Raw genomic sequence first — 22,114 nt, 5'->3', positions numbered from 1 at the left:
AAGGCCACACCTCCTAGTCCTTCTCAAGTAGCTCTACTTCCTGAAAACTAAGCATTCAAATATATGAGCCTTTATGGGGCATTCTTATTCAAACCGCCACACACCTGGATGGGAACTGTCTAGACAGAAAGACCTGCTGTACTGCATGATGGAGGGTGAGAGCTCAGTGTGCCAAAGTAGAAGAAATCCCGTGTCCTAAGACAGATCATCCCATCCACCTGAAGATGCTGCCTTGGTCCCTGCCAGCCCCCGATAGACAGCACAAGTGAGTGTTTCTATACCTAAAGAGAGGACAGAAAGTTCTAGATAAGACAACTTCATCAAACCTCACCATCACAGAAAACATGTCTGGAATCCCACCAGGCTGGGCCAGGCTCAGTGGCCACAGAACTCCAGCCCATGACAATGCCATTGGCACAAGCCCAAGTCGAACCGTGGATGGTCACTGTCAGCCCATGCTGAGGAACCAGAAAGATTAACAATACTGAGCTGGAGATGTGGCTCAGTTATTTGGTGGAATGCTTGCTTAGCATGCACAAAGCCCTAGGTTTAATCCCCAGCACTCATAAACCTGGTATGGTAGTGCACATCAGTAATACATACTCAGAAGTAGTGGCAGGAGGATTAGAAGTTAATTCTCAGCTACTCGGTGAGTTCAAGACCACCCAGGGTTACATCAGACCCTATTAAAAAAAAATTAATTTTCTGTTACCATTGCTCTAGAAAGGCAGATGTTTCAAGCCCGAGGAGACAGACACTAACATGGTGGTTGGATTCAGAACTGTTTCCCAACTGCATCTGAAGAGTGGCTATGGAAACCTTCTATTCAGAAATAGAAAACAGTAGGGGATGGGAACTTTGCAGGGGGCCTCTGATGAAGCCACACTGGGAACTGAATGCTTAGCTACAAGCTCTGTGAGGTCTGGACTGTGGACACAAGTAAGATCTGTGTCTTTGTGTTACCGAAGATACAGAGTGACAACAGAAAGACTCTACCATGTGACCCGGGACTGCCTGGGGGAGGGGAGGGCAGAGTGAGTGACCAGGAAGAGCTGAGCCACCAGTGGAATGGGATCACAGATCGGTGAAGGGACAGAATCACCCGACGCCTTCACATAGTATCACAGTGGACTGACAGATCCAAGAATAAACCAAGGGTTCAGCACATAAGATCAACCTGATGTAGAATCTCCTAACATCATTCCTGATATCACTGTCCTTAGGGAGGGTCCTCCTTGGGTACGTGGAGGATGCAGTCTGTCCCCTCACTTCTTCCGGAAGCAGGCAGAGCCTGCGCATGGTCCTAGTATTGGTGATCACCACCAGCCCTGGCCCTTCCACCCTCCCCGGGTCTGTCCTGAAAGAGGAAGCAGATACTCTGCACCACAAGCCAGATGGAAAGCAGCTGGCCACGCTTGGATGCCACACCTGTGCCAGTCATAACTCCTATGAGCTTATTGCTCACTCTCAGATTCCCCTTAAGACAGCCAGCCAGCCCGCTGCAATCCCAGCTCACTGCAGAGCCAGGATCTTCTACCCAATGCTTCAAAGGAGCCTAGGCCTCATGGCTGAGTGATGGCAGAGACTTTAGGATTTTTGGGAGCTGTAGATCCAAAATCATGAAAGCCCCTGTTAATGTCTCCTAGGTCCCAGGCAGGGGGTGGGGGTGTCCTCATGAATGATGACTCCCCAAACACTTTCTGAGACCTTACCATGAGCCACATGTAGTGCTAGACAAGAGATGAAGTCCTCCGCCCCCAGTCAACAGTCACAGTCTGGCAGGGATTCCAATCATTGGAGCAGCCCAAGAGCAAGTATGAGAAAGATACTCTAAATATGAGGAAGACAAGTCCATCCTTGGCTACTCAGGCCTGTCCTGCACCTAGGTGAGACCAAGGAGAAGACAGAAATCCAAGGACCCAGACACTGAGCAACAGCCTGGCCATTGCCTGCTGGATGGTTTCTGTCCTGGGGACAAGCTAGAACATCACCCCAAACAGTGAACTTCCCAACCACCAAAAGTCACCATGCTGTAGCCTGGACATCTGAGGACAGACACACAGTATTACCTTCAGCTCCCAAGGAGTGAGCACCAGAATACATGTGTGCCCCCAACTCCATTTGATGTATCCGAAGATCTTGTGAGCAGGCATCGCTGGAGGCGAGGAGAACTCTGAAAACACACAGCAACACACTGTGCTCATGTCACTGGCCACCCACACTGAATATGCTCCAAGTCCTCCTCCCCCCAACAGCTGGCTTCCAGTTCCTGAGTATCTTGGCCTGAGCACTACCCTAGCCAATCCACCATACAGCTTCACAACTTTTCCTGCCCCCTCCCAGCCCTCCTCTGCCCTAACCCCAGTCCCGTGAAGCTCCTTTCTAGGTCCAGCCCACATCAGCACCACCATCAACTCCTCAGACTGTGAGGTAGATAGGTGCAAAACTCCTATTTCCACAAGTGTGACGGAAAATGAGAGTGTGACTCTCACAAAAGAAGGTGGCAGAGACTCAGCAGCCCACAATCCCCTGGGGAGGGCTTTCCAGGAGGAAGAAGAGGGTGAGAAAGAGGGAAGAGGAGGGGACACACAGCCCTGCCAGGTAAGGGGGCCTGCTGCCTAAGCCCTTTTGTGGTGCCCTGGTCGCCACCCCCCCAAATGTCATCCAGAAGCAGGACAGGGGCCCCAGAATCTGCTACAAGGTTGTTAGTACTTGCTGAATGTGAAAACACTTCCTGAGCTTTGAGAATATTGGAAGATGCCTAGGTAAAAGCAGAAGGGTCGGAGATTTCCTTCTAAAAGCTAGGGCTTCAGCACTAAAGATAAGAGGTAATACAAGATGACTGGACTGGAGCCAGTCATACCCACGGAGTGGGGTGTAGGAGGCGGCCCTGCACCCAGGGGAAGTGAGAGAACCAGATCTGTCCAACCCAGTGCTGCAATAGCCTCCTTCCCGGAAACTCTGTCCTGTCACCTCACCCCAAGAGAGGATGTAAGACCTGGGATCTCACAGCTCAGGAGTTCAAGATCGTGCCCTTCCCAGAAACTCCCCCAGACCACGACTCGTTGCAAAAGCAAGAGGTTTATTAACCATTGCACAATGGGGTCACCCCTGCTGGTCAGCAAAGAGTGGCACCGGGAGACAAAGGCCTGTAGGTTTTTAAAAGAAAAATTGCGGGAGATTTGAAGTTGCAGTTTTGGCAATTTAGGATTGGATGAGGAAGCTATAAAGTAAGATAATTGGTTAGTCTTAGGTGCTCAAGCTTGGCCAGTCCTGCCAAGTGTGGATGCAGCTGCAATTTAAGGTGGGGGTGGTTAGCTCATCCTTGAAGATTAGGGGCTGCAGACTTTTGGCTGCAGGTCAAAAGCTACTCAGAAGAAGTCTGGGTTAATTGCTAAGAAATGCTATCTCAAAGACAGGAGTTTTTCTTTTTGCTGAGGGAAGGTCATTGCTTGCTTGCCTTTTTTTTCTATCTGTCCTCATAGATAGGGTCACATTTTCCATTCTCTGGAAAGGTACTAAGAGGCTTTAGCTTAACCTGAACCTAAAACTCAAAACTATAGGCTTTAGAAGACATACAGGTTACAAAGTTAGTCTAACCCTTTCAAGGGATGGCCAAGACAGGCTCAGCCCAGAGGGACCTGACAACCAGAAAGGACAGTGATGAGGCATCCTCAGTCCAGCACTTCCTCAGCCCCTCGGCAGCAGAGATTCCCATGAAGGCCTAGGGCTTCGGGATGCAGTCTGTCCCCTCACTTCTTCCGGGAGAGAGCAGAGCCTGCGCACTGGTCCTAGTAAATTAGTGATCGCCACAAGCCCTGGCCCTTCCACCCTCCCCAGGTCTGTCCTGAAAGAGGAAGCAGATACTCTGCACCACAAGCCAGATGGAAAGCAGCCGGCCACGCCAGCGCTCGGATGCCTCATTGTGTAGCGTGAGGCACTCAGGGCCGTCTCAGCCTCCCTTCAGGGAACCACTGGAGACTGCCAAAGTGGGCGCACGGCTGGAGACTCCAGTCCGAGTCTCGGAGGACCCACCTGTGTTGTAAGGCCAAGGTCGCAGACTCCCGAGGCAAGCAGCCGGGGTAGTCCTCCCCACCCGCCAGAGACCCGCCCACTGCCCAGGGAACGCCCCGCCCGAAGCCCGCCCCCGCCATCCGCGCCCGCCTGGGAATCTCAAGACTCCGGTGAGCTCCGCGTCTTAAGGTTTCGGGATTTCTTCGGGGCCACTTCACCCGGAGGTGAGTCCGCTGGACCCGGGCTCAGGTGTCTATGCGTCACGCGAGGGCTGGGCCACGGCGGGGAAGCGGTAGGAGAGAGCTGGCGGCCTTAGCCGCAGCTTGTGGGATCTGGGGAACCCAGCGCTCGGCACGCGCTCGGTACCCGGGTGCCGTGTTGGTTGCCTGGGAGGTCCCCTGCAGCTATCTCCATTCCTACCATCCCCCAGCCTTTCCGGAATGTTTCCGGAGAGGCAAAGGCCCCTTGCTGAGCTTTCACTGGTTGCCCCTTACTCAACTCCACCAACGCCGGTCTGCTTGGGATACACCCTTGTAAACTAGAACGGGAGAGGCGGGGGTTGGGGGTTGTTGTCTCGAATAAGGTGGATCTTTTTGCCCAGAGACAGGACCCCTCCCCAGAGTGAGGAGCGGCAGCTCTTTGTCTTATCCAGAAATTTGCATACCAATGCTGAGTTTCCGGAGATTATGTCTGATTGCCGGCTAGCCCGGTGGACCTGAACGGACTCCCTCTGCCGGCTGCCCTCCCCTAGACACCTAGCTTTCCCTGGTGAGCCCTGTGAGTTTGAGGAGAGCTCTTGGGCCCTAGGCGGCCCTGCCCGGTTGCCTGCAGATGGTGGCTGTGGACAGACTCATCACACTGGACTGGTTTCCAACCACTGCACTCGTACCTTCACTAGTCCACCTGTGGACGATGGGTTTCCTCCGGGACCTGTTTGTGGCTGTTCCACCAGAGCTTCCTTGCTGACAGCTCAGGATCCCTTGGTTCCAAAACCTCATTGTGTATAGAAAAGACAGGAGAAGCCAGGACAGGCCCAACTGGGCTTGGCATTGAACTTGGCCACCTGGAGCTTCTGCTACCCACTACCACATGTCAGCAAGGCTCCGAACAGGAGAGGCTTAGGGCCAGTCCCGGAGGACACCACAACTTCACCTTCTACTGCACCCCCTTCCTCTTAAGAGGACCTCCCCAAGTCTGTAAGCAACCCCCTATTCCTTTGTCTCTGGAATGCCCCTCTCCCACTCAACAGATGGCATCACTCTCCTCCCCTAAAGCACCAGGGTAAGGGTACTCAAAATAGGACATTGAAACCAAACAAGCTGGTTTCTCTACCCTGTGCCAAAGGGCCTAGAAAAACCCCAAGGCCCACCTAGCTGGCTAGCGTGTTGACTGCCACGGGCAGCTCCTTGTCACTCTTCCCAGCCACAAGTAGAAAAATGGAGTTGTCTTCCGGAAATGGGTCCTGAGCCCTCACCTTGTACAGAAGGGAATGGGTGAAGCCCGGAGGCCTCTAGTCCCTTCGTCTCCACCACCAGGGAATGGCCTGCATTTGTTTCACAGGGCCCAGGGAAGGTTTAGGGTTCACACGTGCTCATTTATCTGACCACTGACCTGACCTCAGGTCAGCCAGCTCCCTAAGCCTCTGCTTCTGTGGCATTCTGAGAGTTCTTGGTTCCCTTTACTCGGCCTTGGGTGCCCCCAAGTTTGGGAAGGGTGTTAACTAGAGGGTACCATTGGAAGAATTTAGAGAAAGGTTCTGCAGGTGCCAAGGGTTGTTTCCGGTAAAAGCTCTTTTAATAATTGGCCACAAAAGCAGCGGGAGTGGGGCAGGTATTCTGAGGTAGAGGTTTGATTAGCAGCCAACAGGGAAAAGGAAAATTCTGGCTCCCACAGGTTTCAAAAGGAGGGGAGACTCTGAGATACTGCACGGTACGTAGTGTGAGCTAAGAGCGGCTGTAGCACGCGGCTGGCTTTAGGCCTCACAACTTGCTCATCTGATTGGTGAGGGGGACAGGAAGATGTCTCAGTGGCTCCCCCCAGGGCAGCAGGGAATGCATACTGTTTTCCCGCCCTGCCTGGGTCCTGAATGCTGGAACCATCTACAGAGGGCTCCCTGGGGAGGTGAAGAGTGGGCAGGCTCAGGGCCTGGTGCTATCTAAGCCGGGAGCCTGGGTGGTAGGTGGGGTTCCCTTATCCTTCAATCAGCTGCCTCTCTCCCAACAGGCTTCTTTGGCTTGTGAGCCTTCAGCAGATGTCTGTCGCTTCCAGCATGAGGGTCTTCTTGCCTGTGCTGTTGGCAGTCCTTCTCGGTGTGGAGCAAGGTATGGAGCTCTGAGACCCCAAGGGTGGCTTGGTCCTCCTCCTGACCTTCGTTCTTGTTTCCCCGGGGCAGATGCTCAGGGCTCCTCCTGAGCCAGCCCTCCTGTGAACGTCTGGCCTTCCTGCTTTCCATCCCCTAGCCAAGTGACCTAGTTCCCCTGCCTCGGTCTCAGGGTTGTGTTTAAGGAGACACTTTAGCCCCTCTTGCACCAAAGTCTAATACCACTTGTCATTGTCTTGGTTTTGTCTCTGGTGTACGGCTGAGCATGTTGTAGTTGCTCAGCATCAGCAGAGGCTTGGGTATCAAAGGCCCCACTGCAAAGGCACCTGCCCTGGAAGGCTTTCCCCAGGGAGCTGGCATGTGTCACCTATAGCATGTCCCTTTTGCAGCCCATTCCCTGATATGCTTTTCGTGCAACAATCAGAAGAGCAACTGGAAATGTCTGTGGCCAACGTCATGCGAGAGCACAGACAATTACTGTGTCACGGTATCGGCTGCTGCGGGCATTGGTGAGTTAACCAGCCAACTCCTTGACCCAGATCAATGGGGCTTTCCCCATCTCCTGCTGCCCGTGTATGTCTGTCCCCTCAACCTCGCTTTCCATACAGGGAATCTTGACCTTGGCTACACGCTGAGTAAGGGCTGCGCCTCGATGTGCCCCAAGGAGAACGTCAATATCAACCTCGGTGTGGCGTCCATGAGTACCTACTGCTGCGAACACTCCTTCTGCAATATCAGCACCGCTGGCCTTGGGCTTCGTGCCAGTATCCCACTACTGGGCCTTGGGATCCTGCTCAGCTTGTTAACTCTGCTGCAGCTGGACCCCTGAGCGCCCCCGTGTATTCCCCCGTGTTTCCCCAGCTCAGGAAGAAAGGTCCTTTTAGGTCCCAGGGGACCCCAGGAGCCTTCGGCACCTCCTGGGTATGTCCAGTCCCTCTCCATACTTTCTTGGCGTCAGGGCTAAGCACCAAATGCACCCACATCTGCTCGGTTGAAATGGGACTGGCTACCCTTGCTTCCAGAGCCAATCCTGTGGTCTCCCTTGGGGAACCAGGAAAGGGGTGAAACCCTCCTTGGTATTCTCAGAGGGCCAGGGCCAGGCCTAAATCCTGTGGACACATTGACAAGAATATCTAACCAAAATGAATGTACACCAGTGTGCTCAGTCGAATGAAACTACTTGGATTCTGGGGTGGTCAAAGGGGACCTGGAATACATTAGAGCAGAAGGCCTGTGTTTCCAACAGAAAACCCTTTCCCCTGGCATTACTGTGCCCATGTTGTGCTTGATTCAGGAGGCTGCGAAGGCTCCCACCCACAGACCCAGTTGAGTCCCTCCTTGCCCTCTCTGCCCATGCTGGCTTCCCACTGCTCCTCTAGTGCCTCAAATAAACCATTCACACCCATTCCATCTCTGTCCTTCCTCCTTGCAGAGTCCTTCTTCCCCTCTAGTCCCTAGGAACCTGAGGATCCTGCAAGCCCACAGCTCTGCATAAGAGATCCTGAAGGACCTCGCATACACTCACAGTATAGTGATAGGTTCCTTTAATGCCATCAAGGCAGAAGTGGACACATATCAATCAGGCCAGCCTGATGTGCATAGCAGATTCCAGGGATTCCGGCCCATTTAGTGAGAAGAGCCTGAGAGGAAGGAGGAGAAGGGAAGGAAACAAGAGAGCCTGAAAGTGTGCTGTCCCAGGCTGTAAGTTATCTGAGAGGTACAGTTACCCATAAAGGCGGGCCCACCAGGCCTGTCACACATTCCTAAGCTGTCGCCTGCACCAGGTACTTCAGAGGTGGCCTGCTGTGTGCCACCTGCCCTTCACAAACCATACTGTGGTTCGAGCCATGGAAGTGGGCTCCAGGCAAGTGATATAACTGGCTTTAATTTTTTTTTCTTCTTTTGGTTTGATGTGCCCTCAAGCGCTTGTGCACGTGCACACTTTTCTTTTTCCGACCCTTTAAGACAAGGTCTTACTATGTTAGACTAGCCACCTCAAACCTGCAGTGACCCTGCCCCTACCTCTTGAGTGCTGGAATTAAAGGCATGCGCCAACACAGCTGACGCTAAGACTTTTTTGTTTCTGAGGCAGGGTCTCACTTAAATTCTTGGGCTTACAGGCAGTTGCTACTACACCTGGCATAATGGGGTTCACTGCTGAGTGTTGAGGGACAAGGACTAATAGAGACATATTTGAAGCAACCCTTCTTAGGTCTGGGTGACCGAGGACGGCTATTTCTCAGATTTTTCCAAGTGTGGAATGGTGGTTCCTGGCTATGATCTCAGTGTGTGAGGGATACTGCCCAATGGGGGTCAGACATGGGGACAGAGCAAGGGGCTCAGAGTAGACTTGTGAAATCTGTGAAGGCAGCGGCTTCGTCAGTGCCATGATTCTCAAGACTGTGACTCCCATGACCTAAACCCTGTAGGTCTAGAAAGGAACTAGCCTCATACCAGGTGGGCTCTGCCCAGGCTCATACTGAGAATGGACAAGCCCCGGGGAAAGCAAATAAGGGGTCTCTGAGACTCAGGACAAAGCTGCTTTGTTTCTTGACTATCGAAGGGCGGTAGAGAAACGTGGGAGTCAAGTCTTCTGCGAGAAGCTTGGGCTGCCGCCATGTAGACAGTATCCACCATGGTGCTCATGACAGATCTAGGTAACCTTCCTAGACACACTGGCCTGTGATCCTGGCAGATCTAACTACCAAAAGCAGAGTGGGGACCCCGGGTTAGACTTCTGGAACATAGGAGTCAGAAAAGCACCAGGCAGTGATAAGGACATCTAACAAACTCTGGGTTCCTCCCTGCCTTGACTTGGCTCCCTCTTTGTGATAGGGGAGGTGTCAAGCTCAAAAGTTGGGGCCACTTGTGGTCTGGGACCCTTGAGCCATCCTCCACTCTATCCTGCAGCGCAGCATCCTTTCAAGGCTGAAAACTGGGACAAATGAGTGGTCTGGTCTGATTGCTCCCAGGAGAAAGGTGGGCAGAGGGAGCTAGAGTTCCGGGGATGATGTCAGGAAAAATGAGGGGTTAGGGCAGTCTTGCCTGGGCCTGGTAGGAGGAGAGAGAATTGGTGCCAGGGGTCAAGTGTCACTTCCTGAAAAAAGGAGGGAAAGTGTCCCAGATTTGAGTTTCAGTTTCCTGAAGTTCAGAGGCAAGAAAGGTCAGGAAGGCCACCGGATACCTCTCAGAGGCCTGCTCAGGCTTTGGAGTGAGGTGCTGGGTGTGGAGCCACCAGCCTCGCCCATGCTAGTTCAGATTCAGACATGATCCAACATATCTCTCTGATGGGTTCTGGTCCTGTCCTGTCTCCAGACCCTGGCCAGCCTTCCTGTTGCTGCTGCTAGTTAGTCACTGACTGTGGCTTTCCCAGTCAGGCCCTGCCAGCTGTGCCCCACCCAGCACAAGCTTATCCTCCTCCTCTCCACCCCAAGGGCTCCAGGACAGAGACATAGGACCCCTTCCCCACCTGAGCGCCCCACAACAAACTGAGCATGCTCAGGCAAAGTCAAAGTGGAAGACTAGAAAACCTTCCCTACTTGGACTTCATCTAATGAACAGAGCATGTGCAGGAAAAGCCCTCAGCATACCAAAGTAAGAAAAACACAGCGAGGGCGATGTAAAGGCCTTGTAAAGGGTTCTACACCTCACGATGGATGCTTTGGGAGCTCCTTCCTCAGCTCACTAGCCCACTCTCATTCCTGCAGGTGTGTTCCCCTTCCAGACTCCAGTTCTAATCCCAAACATGTGCCCCTGGTACAGTCTTTTGTTCTGAGACACAAGAGCCTAGAGTGTGAGCACACATGCTCACTAAAGCAAGAGAGTTTTGTTGTTGTTTTCTCCCTTTTATCACTTCTTTTAATTTAAAACTTTTATTTATTTTTTTTTATTTTCAATGAACTTTATTATTGAGAGAAGCTTGTAAATCAGGGGCCAGAGGGATGGCTCAGCATTTATGAGCTGCTGCTCTCCCAGAGGACCCAGGTGCAATTCCCAGCACCCACATGATGACTCATAACTGTCCATAACTCCAGTTCATAGGTGTGTGCCACCGTCTTCGGTTCCCTGGGGCACTTGCAGGCGTGTGGTACACAGACATGCACAAGCAAAACACACATTAAGTTAAAATAGATATTTTTTAAAAGCTTGCGAATGAACAAAAACACCAAATATTAACCATCCTCAGAGTCTGTGCAACTTAATGAACTTATACTCATTAAGTTAGAACTGGAACTTGAAATGGGAGATGTGACACTTTGCATTAAATTTTAAACTTTCAGTAGCAAACATTTTATGCGTTGTCTTAGGGTTATTGTTGCTGTGATGAACCACCATCACCAAAAGCACACTGGAGTCAGGTGCTGATGCAGAGTCCATGGAGGGAATCTGCTTACTGGTCCGCTCCTTACGGCTTTCTCAGCCTGCTTTCTTAAGGGTCCCAGGACCAGCCCAGGGATGGCACCACCACCCCCACACAGTGGGCTGGGCCCTCCCCCATCCATCACTAATTCAGAAAATGCCCCACAGGCTTGTCTTCAGCATAATCTTAATGGAGGCTTTTTGTTTGTTTGTCTGTTTTGGTTTGGTTTAGTTTTTTGAGACAAGGTTTCTCTGTGTAGCCCTGGATGTCTTGAACTTACTTTGTAGACCAAGCTGGCTTCAGACTCAGATCTGCCTGCCTCTGCCTCCTAGAGTACTGGGATTAAAGGCTTGTGCCACCACTCCCAATTATAGTGGCATTTTCTTAATTGAGGTTCCCTCTTCTCAGATGACTTAGTGTGTGTCAAGTTGACATGAAGCTAGCCAGCACATGCCTTTACCCACTTAAAAAAAAAAAAAAAAAAAACTCTCCCTTTCTCTCACCGCTCTTATTTTGGATATCCGCCAATGCTCAAGCTTGCTCTCCCTGACACTACAGCTGTTTCTCTGACCTCCATGCCTAACTTTAAAGGTGTTAACAGCACTTAGGGTTGCAGCTAGTGTCTCAAGGTAGTTTGGCCACCCATCCTCGATAAGCAAGTTAAAAGAGCCAAAGCTGCCACATTGAGAAGAGGGTCAAAGAGATCCAGTGGCTAGACCTCACTAAACCCACCTTTGGGGTATAACCTGGGAGTAAGGTTTAAACAGAAGACAAGAGATACACTGTCCAGCCAAGGTGTGGCCTCCCTCCCCCAGCTCCAAGTCTGCAATGTCTCACAAGTTAGAAATCCTTCCCCAGGGGACAGGTTCTTCCTCCTATTGCCCCTAGCCTTTTGTTGTTCCAGCAGGAAGTTTCTAAGGAAATTCCAGTTTCTTGGGACCCTTTGTTCCAGAAGTCCACCAGCCCAAGAGAGGAGCATAAATAAATTTCTCCCAGGCAGGCAAGGTTCCAAAGGACCTATTTGCCAGTCAGGTCAAGCCTTCCTCTCAAACCTTAATTAAATTAATGGTCCTTGAGAGCTTCCTGCTTTCCTTCCAAGTCTGCTCCACTCCCTCCACACACCTGCCCCTGCAAAGAACTCTGAAGGTCTTCAGCCTACTGCATCACACCAGGTGGCCACAGCAGCTGGGGCCACTTGCATCTGGAGGCCCTGGGAACCTCCCTCTTTCCTTCTTCCCCTTCCCCCAAGTTCTCATGCCAACTGGAAACTCTGCCAACACAGAGCACCCCCAGGCAGCTCTTAGGCCTCAGATGGCTGGCTGGGACACAGTCTCATTTGGAAGGGCAGCCTGACTGTGGGTGGGCTTCTGAGCACACCCAGGAACCCGTTCTGTATTCTGAGGACCAAGGCTGCAGCCCAGACCACTGGAGAAATTTGGAAGATGGAAGACAGAATTGTTGGACCAAAAGCCTCAGGCATCTGCCCAGCAAGTGGAAAGGCTCCGTGGGTGGGGGCTGGAGGGAGTCTGCTCAAGGGCAAGGGTCTGGGAGATGGGCACTCCTTGTGGCACGTGGCTGTGGTCTCTTGTGCATGGTTAGCACTAGAGCTGGGCGGGCCACCCGTACCCTCTTCCCTTATCAGCTGAGGCCATCCTGTCCCTTTAACTGATCAACAGACACAATCAGGGACAGGAGGCAGACCAACCCAATCCCAAGAGGACAGCCAGGAGGGAGTGCTTCCAAACCTGTCTCCAGGCAGGGCCGCATGCGCCCCTAGTGGCAGAAGCTTTCACAACAGTCAGAGCGCATTTCAGCTTTCAAGTCAACGGAAGCAGGCTCCCCCACCCCCCATCCTACCCAATCCCCCACCCCCAGTACTTTGGACGAAGACACCCCGTAGAAAGCGCACACTGAGGGCTATCACACTCACTAACGTCACTGACCTTCACTGTAAGCAAGAGGAGGATGCCCCGTACATATTTCCCGTACAAGCCATGGAGATCTCCAGGACCCCTTGGGCACCGAGTGCTTCAGGGAAGACTTAGTGAGCCCCAGCTACTCAGAGCCGAGCTTTCACTCAGCAGGACGCTAGGATGTTGTCCTGGGGCTCCCACCCCAAGCTCCCTGCTCAGATTCTGGGTCCTACTAAGAATTGACCATGGACAGGGCACCACAGGCTTCAGAGGGCAAGAGGCCTGGGAGAGAGAACCGAAAGTGAAATCTCTGGAGGTGGAGAGGGCTTGGCGTTAGCTTTCGGTTTCCTGACTTTTGAAAGGAGGAGGGGTAAGAGGAACAGCCCAGAATTTGAGTTGAGAAAGAGGGAGAGGGAGAGAAGATGGGGTGGGGGGGCAGAGAGAGACAGACAGACAGACACGGGGGGGGGGGGGGGCCTGTAATAGTGCCACCTAGGACTCTGGCCTCTGAACAGTCCTGGGATGAAATGTTGCATGTGGGAGTTCTGTGACAGTCCCAAACACACTGTGGGGAGGAGGGGTGATGGAAATAGCACAGCTGTCCTGAGGCTGAAAAGTTGGAAGGTAGACCAGGGAGAGGAAAACTCCTGGTTCACACAGAGGGGTCTGGTCCCCACCTCACAGTCAAGTGCTGAGTTTTGGGCAGTATGGTGGGGCTTCTGGCCCCCACTGGAGCCTCTGTCCTCCCTACCTAGAGATGTAGGCAGACCTACCTAGGGTTTGGAGTCTATATTCTCTCCCTACATCACCTCTATCCACACAGCAGCATTTCCCCTGTCCATTACGGCCTGGTCAGCAGTCTTCAGAGATTTAGGGTGAGGTAACAGGTACTTGGGTGGATGGGAGGGGCAGCCCTACAGAGGTGCCAAAGAAGGTCAAGGGAATTTGTTCTTTAACTCCCTGTTCTCTGGGCTGGAAGTTTGGGTAGAGAGACTGGACTTTGGTATAATAAAGCTGTCAGAAATGTCACCATCTCCTCCAGGGCCACCCCACTTCCTGCTCAGAACTGATGGGGTGAGGTGATACAGTAAAATTTGGAGTGTCCTTGACTTTGAAAGACCCTTTCTCAGTTCTTAGTGAACGTAGCTTCAGAGGCTAGCAAAGGAACTCTTCCAGCTCAAGCATGGCAAGCATGGCAAGCCTTGCCCATCTCCCATTCTCTTTGCTATGCTACAGATGTTTACATTACATTTCTAAAGCTAGCCACCGCACTCTATTCCCTTATCTGGCCACTGCCTCTTCCTGAGGCTGACTACTAAAGCCCAGCTATCAAAGTATTGAAAGCCAGCAATCGGAAGACCCCTTTGGCTCACCTAAATAACATGCCCAATTAAAATTAAACTGCTCATGCTAATATGAGCCCATTTTATCTTTATAAACCACCATTCACTTATGGGCCATGTCGGTATATTCTCTTTTCAGAGACAGATCTTTGTCCCCCAGGACAAATACTCCTTACCCGTCTCCCTTGCCTCCATTTCCCTCTCTCCCTTGTTCCCTTCCCCTTCTCCCTCATCCTCTATCTACTGTTTTCGTCCCTTATCCCTGCCCTCTCTCCCTCTGGAGCAAATAAATCTCCTTTGTGCTGAGAACTTGGTCTTGAGAGTCCTGAGCAGGTACTTCTTCTTTCAGCTAGGATCCTGGAGAACTCTGAGGCCACCAAGGCCAGTGGCTTTCAGGTTTTCATCTCTGGAATTCAATAACGAAGTTCACAGACCACAGAGTTTTAGCGACAAGATTATTATAAATTCGTAATGAGACCTTAAAAGACAGAGGGCAGAGCTCCAATAAGCAGGAGGTGTCTCTAGGAATGGGCTACCATCTACCATCAAGCTGTCAGTCTCAGGGCTTTTTGAAACACTGATGGAAGAAACTGGGGTGAGACACAGAGAGAGGGATAAACTGGTCAGCCCAGCCGATCCAACCAAGAGGTATTCTGAAGTGGAAGTTTCTGGTTTCTTTGGAAACTCAGTTGTGTCGTGTAAATATGTTTTTGTTGTTGTTGTTGTTTTTGTTTTGGTCCAAAGTCTGGCATGTGAGAATGCTTCCCCTCACCTCCCACCCGTGGAAAACAGCCTCCTCAGAAAAAGCATGTGATGTTTGTCAGCTGGAGTTTACCTCATGCAAGGGGCATGGTTTTTGTGAGCTAAAAAACATCCTCCTGTGGACCCTGAGAAGGGATAAGTAGAAGGCCACAGACAGTGAGAGAATGTTTTTTGCATTGCTGCTCTTTGCAACCGTTCAAATCCTTCAATGGTCTTCTAAGAGAGAACATCTTGGGCTGCTTTATCGGAGTTTTGCCACTTTGATGGACTTGTGCCAGTTTGGGATGCTTCTACTGAATCTATCCACTGATGCTGATGAGTGTTGTTGCTGCTGCTTTGCTATTTGATTGACTGCTGGTATCCTGATGGCTGAATTCAGTAATCCCCAAAGAACCCATTGACTTTTATCAGCAGAAAGTAGATAAAAGAGGTCTACAGACCCCTTTCCTGCTAATCTCCTGCATAAGGTTGGGGCGTTAGAAGGGAGGTAGAGGCATTTAAGAACCTTAAAAAAAAAAAAAAAAAAAAAAAAAAAAAAACAGACGTTTGAAAAATCTAAGCCTACAATGTCCAGGTTCCTTCTTTCAGTTTTGGATTTGTTCTCACATATAATGTACAGGCAGAAGTGAGACACAACAAAGGACCAGAAACAGGAACTCTCTTCTACTGTCTGCTACCCTCAGAACAGCTTCTATGGGGTCCCTGACCAGCTTCCATCTTCTGTTCTTATCAGGAGTTCTGTGGTGGCCAGATCTCCTCTGTTCTTAAGCAAGTGGACCCTATGTCCCATCCTGTGCCCAAGGCTGCTCCTTTCCAGTGTTACCCTTTCTCTTCCCTCAGGTTCCCCAGCCTAGTCTCTGGTCACACCTCTCCCAGACCTTGGCTCCTCATTGCTTGTTGGAAAGCAGACTCTTCCTTGATGGGTCTTGAGTCTGAGTTTGGAGTCCAGAGGTCCCTGCCCCCACCCCTGTAACTTTTAAAACGGAGCTGTAAAGGTTGGTGCCCTCCACAATGCTCCTGTGCTCACCTTTACTCCAACCCTGTACCTGATGAAGGCAGTAGCATTACATTACAGAGATTCACATCCTTGGGGCCACTGAAGATGGACCCTGCCCTCATGATAGACTTTGAACTCCATCTCTTGGTCAAAAACAATAGAATCTAAATTCTACCTCTTCCCTTAGAAAACCCAGTACTATTATTCTGCTGAAGAAATGTAGCAGTAAAATGATCCTTAATGGCATACTACTATATCCACAGATCAGCGCCTGACTCAGCCCTCATCAAAGAATCTTTTTTTGTCTTGTTTTGTTTTGTTTTTGCAATAGATGGGAATTAACACAGAGATCCACAACTGTTCAGAGAATGAAAGACTTTGGCGCACTCAGTCCTAAATGGGATGTCTTCTTCAAAGCCCTCCCCTCAGCGTTCAGAGGTATACGTGGAAAGATTGTAGGAGCCAGAGGGAATGGATGAATCCAAGGAAGAATTGGTACACATATGAGCCCACAGAGACTTTAGCAGCATACAATCAGATGAGGCCCCAGCACTAAGAAGAGAAGGTGGACATGGGCTCCCACCCCTAACCAAAAACCCATCTGCAGCTGATACCAGATGGGAAAGGGAAGATCTGTTTTCCCCAATGAAATCTCACTGGTATGTTAGTCACATATCAGGAAGGGCCCCAAGCCCAGAAATAGTAGTTGGCTAACACCAAACTCCATGGCATTTTTGTGGACTTTTCATCTCATTCTGTTTTGTTGGGGCATATTTTTCATGTGGTGTTTGAGGCGGGGTTTCTCTGTGTAGCCCTGGCTGTCCTGGACTCAATTTATAGACCAGGCTGTCCTTGAACTCATATAGATCCACCTGCCTCTGCCTCCTGAGTGCCTCCCAGAAGGCTACAGTCTGGTCATGCTGAACAGAACCAGACATTTCAGGATGAGGATCAGAGGACACACAACAGCAGTGCCTTCTGCCTGAGACCCTTGGATAAGATGGGCTTGTCTCTGCTATGACAGAGATGGTATTGACAGGCTGGAGACCAATGGTCCATGAAAGAATTCACCAAGGCAAAAAGGCAGACGCTAACAGGTGCATTAGAGACACTGGCAAAAGTGCCATAGGCTGAATGGTGAAGAGACACTGTGCAGAGGCATTCCAGGCTGTTGATTGTGAAGGTACAGCCTTCTCCTCAAGCCATTGGGTGGTATTTGAATGTCACAGTGCCCTGGTTGTGTCGATCTTCTAGGGAGGGACACACGTGGAGCTCACATCTGGGTAGACGCCTCCTGATCTTGCTGAGGAGTGAGGACTTGTCACTAAGGATTGGCTGTCTGAGCAAGGCAGGCATAGCTCACTACATAACTCACACTTCTGAGAATCTGAGTTACTAAGGGTAACTCAGGAGTGAGGATAAGCAGGGAAAAGGCAAGAGATTCCTTCTCCCGTGTCCCTTACGTAGGCTGCCACCAGAAGGTGTGGCACGGATTGAGGGTATGTCTTCCCGCCTCAATTGATACAATCAGAAAGATCACAGGCATGCCTCGCTCTTTGGATTTTAGCTGATTACAGAAGTAGTCAAGTTGACAACCAAGCTTAGCCATCACAGTCCTGAACCTAGTCACCTTGGATTTGAGGAACACCAGCACCGGTCCATCAACATCTTGATGACAAAGAGCTGAACCTACCCCCGAATGAGGGTACAGGTCATTCCTGGCTCATCAGACAGCAAAAAAATCACCAGGTTGTAAGATACACCCGATCTTGCATTCCAGGAAAAACAGCTAGGCACCCCATTCCATTGAAGAAGTAAGCTGGGTGTTTAACTTTGTTGGCTCCTCCAGTGTGTGCACAGACAACTACAGCCAAGACACAGGTTTAATGAAGACCTGCCAGTCTGCTGCTGGGTTGGAAGGAGACACAATTAGATCATGTACTGTGGGCAGCATGAGGCCCTATACTTGGCTAGCAGCCCCTTATCCCTAAGGCCTGTGCTGACTGCCTGAGACAGACAAAAAGACCAAGTAAGAGATGTTAAAGATTTCACCAGGTGTCAAGACATAAAGCAGGGGTGGGTACCTTTGAACATGTAAGTTTCACTTCATTCTCAGAGCCTGAGAAACAGATTTTGATCTCTTCCCCCAGCAAAAGCAAGTGCTTTGGGGAAGTGGGAGAAGCCTTTCTCTGCCCTCAGCATCAGCCCTGAGGAGAGCCTGCCCAAACTAAGCAGTACGCCACTCTAAGCTGGGTAACATGAGCTAGATTGCTATGTGACTGCCTGAAACAGTAGAGATATGGACTGACAGGCAGGACTCAGTGGACAAAAGAAAATTGCAGATTTTGGCTGAGAGAACAAAGGCTTTATTGGATTCAACTGGGGCCGTTGAGTGGTATGTGTGGGAAAGCCCCAGGATCCCAGAGATTTATGTGTGAAGACAGTGGTGCCATAATACATTGGAATTCTGCCTCTTCCCTGTGCTGTCTAAATGCCTCCAGGGCCTAGAATAGCATGAAAATGGCATTCTAGGAGGTGTCCTAGGGACGAGGTGGGCACCTACCTAGCAGGGACTGAAACAAGGACTTGAAACAAGGTGTCCCACACCCTACCCCCACCCCACCCTACCTCAGAGTATCTATAACTCATAACGGATCCTTAGATGGCTCCAGGAAGGAGGGATTACACATTGGGATACAAGGATGAGGGTGGGAGTAGCAGGAAAGGCCATCAGAGCAAGGTCTGGAGGAGGACCGACCCCAGGCTGAACAGAAGCACCCCTGCCAGGGTCCAGGTCCTTCCCACAGTGTGAACTGCTGCATTGCAGAGGTCTTCCATGCAACAGGAAATCTCGTAGCCGCCGCCAGTACCCATAATCTCCAGGTATTCAGGGAAACCCAAATTGTTGGGGCACGCAGGAGAACAGAACTTGTTTTTCATTTTCATTCTAGAAGACACTGCAAAACATCAGGGAGTAACCTCACAGCTTATACAGGAACAACTCAGCATCCCCAAGTCTGGGGTACATGCCACCAGGCCTGGATGGCCCAGCCTTGACTCTTAAGGCACACTGAAGCCAGACATGGTGGCTCATACTTGTTATCTCAGAATTTGGAAGACTAAGGCCGGAGGATTTTTATGAGTTCAAATCCAACCGAGGGTACATGAGGAGTTCTCGGTCACCCTGGGGATAGAGAAAGACCCTGTCTTAAAAGAAAACAGGCTGGTAGAGCAGCTCGGTGAATAAAATGCTTGTTTGTGCGACCATTGGGGACCCAAGTTCCAATCAACGGAGCCCATCAAAAGATGGGCAAGCATGGTGGCCTACTTGTAATCTCAGTGCTCAGGAGGGAACAATGGGGAATCCCTGAGGTAAGCTCATTGGCTGTGGCTGGACTAGCTGAACCTGTAAGCTTGGGGTACAGTGAAAAACCCTGCCTCAGTAAATAAAATAGTTTCCAAAGGAAGATAGCCATCAACCTCTGGGCTCCATGCCCTTGCACCCACACATGTATACACACATGCACTTACACGCTCTGTGCTGAGGAGACAGCTCAGTCGGTAACCGTGCTCATCACACGGAAGCATGAGGAGCGAGCTTCAAACCCCAGCACCCAGGTAAAGAGCCAGCCGTGCGTGGGAGCACTGCTCATGATCTCCATGGTGAGGAGGCGACAGCAAGAAGGCTCCAGGGACCCCCAGCCAGCCCTCACCCTCAGCCTACTTGGCAAATACCAGGTCTCTATGTAAGAGCTTGTCTCATAGACCAACGTGGTTGGGACTGGAGAAACGGCTCAGCAGTTAGATGCACTTGTTGCTCTTCCAAAGACCGAGGGTTTCGTCCCCAGACCCACATGGTGGTTCCACAACCATCCATAAGTCTAGTTCCAGGGAACCAAAAGCCATTCACATAAATTTAAGTTGTTTTTTTTTTTTTTTTTAAAGTAGATAGCGCTTGATGAATGAAACCTAACAATGTCCTCTGGCCTCCACATACATGCACACATATGAACCCACACTCAGAGACAAACACCCACCCACCCACCACACACACACACACACACACACACACACACACACACACACAAAGACATGGCACAGTGCAAGACCACTCGGTGGCAGAGCAGAAAGTGCAGCTGGCCTCTCAGATTCTGACTGGTCCCCCAGGCAGTTGTACCTAGGAGACTTGCTCCAGGGCATGGCAGGCTGTAGAAGGAAGAGGAAACTGAGTAGCAGGGTGGGCCTGCTCCTGCCTGGTCTGTCTAGAGGTTGTGCCTAGAAACTGACAACCTTGGGGATCTGCTGTCCCTTTTCCATCAACATCCTTTAGCCTAAACTCCAGATTCCTTCATCGTATGCAAAGACTCACTAAACGCTCCTAATTCCTCGGGGCCTTCAGTAAGCCAGTGAGACCCTAGACACGGAGTAAGGATAGAAGCGCCACAGGACTGCCCTGGTGAGGGGACGGGAGATGATGACAATCATGCATTCCACAGGGGCAGGCCTGCTTTAGGATCCACCTTCTAGCACATTTCTGCACTCCAGGGCAGAACCCCCACTTTGCAGGAGTCACAAATAACTATGATTGACAAGTGGCCGGACCTTTCCTCCCAATCCACCTCCCACCCATCTGCATAAGGCCTCAAGGAACTCACACACTTTGGCTTCAACATCCTGAGTGACACAGACTGTATCAGAGCTGGGGCAGGTGAGTACTTCGCAGGGTGATATGCCCGAGCATTGGTAGCAGCGCAGCCCCTGAGCTGAGAAAGAAGCCAATACGTGAGGGGCAGAGCATGCCCTTCATAGCCCAGATCCCTCCTCTGCATCTGGCTTTATTGTCCACACAGCTGCTGGCCTATAGGACAGAGCAAGGACACTATTGCCCAGCACCTCCACCAAAAGCAAACGTGAGCCAAGAGCCGCTTATTGAAATTGTTCACATATACTGGGTACTAGACCTGGATACCAAGGGGTATTAGCGAGACAAGCAGGAAGACATAGATACCTGATGTCTGCTGAAATGCTGAGTGGATGAATGAGTAGGTATTGGGGCAGAACCAGGGCCACCTGATAGGGGAGGCTGTTCTGATCTGTCTTCTTACATCTATACCTGCAGAGCTGGTGCTGGGCCTTGGAGTATGACAGGGCACTGGACTTCTCAGAGCCCAGCTCAGAGTTGGGGCTCACCATCAAACCACCCACAATACAGATGTAGCTAGAAGTAGAGGGTTATCTGAGGCCTCAGAGTCTCCTAAACTAGGAAAGTTCTAGCATTTGGGCCTTCACGTGGCTGGGCTTGGGCATCAGAAAAAGGCCAAATGCCAAGAGTTAAGAATTCCAAACTCTTTGACTTGGCAGCTGGGACAGGAAAAGAAGCCTCTGCTAGCTTGTATTTATAGAGGCCAGTGGCCTGGCTGGGGAGGCAAGGACAGCTGAGGAGAGTCTGAGGACAGGTTGTCTGGGCCTCTGGAAAGAAATGAGAGGGGCAGAGAGTACAGTAATTCTTTCTGAAGCGATGGGCACCGAGGAGTGTGGGGCCAGTGTACACAGCAGAGGTAGTGAAGTCCAGGAGTCCTACTTGCATGTGGTGAAAGTTACAAGGCAGGCAGACACTGGCAGGTTTACAGACCCATTAAGCTACTCCAGCACAGGAGGGTTCACAAACTATAAGCAACCCCCAAAGGACAGCCCCTGGCCACAGCACACCTCAGGCCCTGCGCACACAATGAAAACGCAAGTGTCCCCACAACTCTGAGGTTCCTTTTAAATCTCCACTGGACCCTCTTGCCCATCTCTCATTTTCCATCTCACCTTTCTCTGCACACAGTAGGGCCACAAGCAGGATGAGCACACAGGACTTCATCGCGTGGGTACTGTCCATCCTAGGATAAGGGGTGCGTAGACAAAACCTTGGAAGTTGGAGCCAGTTGACAGACCCACCAATCACATCCCTGGAGCTCTCACTCTCCTAGATATGCCTCAGGCACTCAATCTCCAACCATCCACACATACTTCCCCAAGGAACGGATATCTGCCTAGTTTTCCTATCCACCACCCACCCAGCTTTCCCTTCCTAACCCCAAACCCCAACCACAGCCCGATCCTGAGGGCCCATCCCTGCACTTGCCACTGCCGCCCCTTCCTGACGCCTCTCCTCACGTTCTCTCTATGACCAGGCTGTAGGCACAGTGGAAATTTCTAGTTTGATGTGGACTGATATAAGTACCGACCGACCCCTCCCTTAGCTCCTCCCAGCTGCTATCCTTAAAAGGGAGAATTTTTCGCATTTCCTCCAGGCTGAAAAAAAAATTCATTACTTATTATCTAAGAGTTGGCAAGGCTTGTTGGTGACCCCAGTGAGCCAGGGGTGCACAGCGGTTGGGAGTTGTTACATCCGTAGCA

The 22,114-nt window shown here is 51.0% G+C and overlaps 2 protein-coding genes and 1 long non-coding RNA gene across 5 annotated transcripts in view; 1 reads left to right on the top strand and 2 right to left on the bottom strand.

The window, feature by feature from the left end:
- LOC129690643 (uncharacterized) overlaps positions 1-4,086 on the bottom strand; it is a 58,934-nt gene extending 54,848 nt beyond the window's left edge. For both annotated transcript variants that reach the window (XR_008722344.1, XR_008722345.1), the window contains exons 1-2: positions 4,036-4,086; positions 2,070-2,173 (exon numbers count right to left, since the gene is read on the bottom strand). This is a non-coding gene — a long non-coding RNA (uncharacterized LOC129690643). The remainder of the gene's footprint in view (positions 1-2,069; positions 2,174-4,035) is intronic.
- Positions 4,087-4,150: 64 nt separating this feature from the next.
- Positions 4,151-7,739, top strand: Ly6e (lymphocyte antigen 6 family member E). Its single transcript, XM_055626402.1, has 4 exons — positions 4,151-4,238; positions 6,238-6,335; positions 6,724-6,843; positions 6,943-7,739. The coding sequence occupies exons 2-4, from the start codon at positions 6,266-6,268 to the stop codon at positions 7,161-7,163; spliced, it is 411 nt and encodes a 136-aa protein (XP_055482377.1). The 5' UTR covers positions 4,151-4,238; positions 6,238-6,265; the 3' UTR covers positions 7,164-7,739.
- Positions 7,740-18,059: 10,320 nt separating this feature from the next.
- Ly6s (lymphocyte antigen 6 family member S) lies at positions 18,060-21,905 on the bottom strand. 2 transcript variants are annotated; one of them, XM_055626438.1, is made up of 4 exons: positions 21,840-21,905; positions 21,524-21,594; positions 20,365-20,472; positions 18,060-18,666 (listed from the first exon to the last, which is right to left on the bottom strand). In XM_055626438.1, the coding sequence occupies exons 2-4, from the start codon at positions 21,591-21,593 to the stop codon at positions 18,440-18,442; spliced, it is 405 nt and encodes a 134-aa protein (XP_055482413.1). In that variant the 5' UTR covers position 21,594; positions 21,840-21,905; the 3' UTR covers positions 18,060-18,439. The 2 variants fall into 2 exon arrangements, with proteins under 2 accessions (XP_055482413.1, XP_055482412.1); XM_055626437.1 differs by having other exon boundaries at positions 21,872-21,891.
- Positions 21,906-22,114: the final 209 nt, after the last annotated feature.

This window comes from Psammomys obesus, unplaced genomic scaffold (assembly GCF_907164565.1).
Source record: "Psammomys obesus unplaced genomic scaffold, mPsaObe1.curated_primary_1811, whole genome shotgun sequence".
Classification (NCBI taxonomy): domain Eukaryota; kingdom Metazoa; phylum Chordata; class Mammalia; order Rodentia; family Muridae; genus Psammomys; species Psammomys obesus.
Note: the sequence above shows the minus strand (reverse complement) of the source record. Positions and strands in the feature narration are given on the sequence as shown.

Excerpts from the sequence above, each read along its gene's own strand:
- Ly6s (XM_055626438.1), bottom strand. The coding sequence starts at position 21,593 with ATGGACAGTACCCACGCGATGAAGTCCTGTGTGCTCATCCTGCTTGTG. Across the intron at positions 20,473-21,523 it reads CCTACTGTGTGCAGAGAAAG|CTCAGGGGCTGCGCTGCTAC; the intron begins GTGAGATGGAAA and ends CTTCTTTCTCAG. Across the intron at positions 18,667-20,364 it reads GGATGTTGAAGCCAAAGTGT|TGTCTTCTAGAATGAAAATG; the intron begins GTGAGTTCCTTG and ends GATGTTTTGCAG.
- Ly6e (XM_055626402.1), top strand. The coding sequence starts at position 6,266 with ATGTCTGTCGCTTCCAGCATGAGGGTCTTCTTGCCTGTGCTGTTGGCA. Across the intron at positions 6,336-6,723 it reads CCTTCTCGGTGTGGAGCAAG|CCCATTCCCTGATATGCTTT; the intron begins GTATGGAGCTCT and ends TCCCTTTTGCAG. Across the intron at positions 6,844-6,942 it reads ATCGGCTGCTGCGGGCATTG|GGAATCTTGACCTTGGCTAC; the intron begins GTGAGTTAACCA and ends CTTTCCATACAG.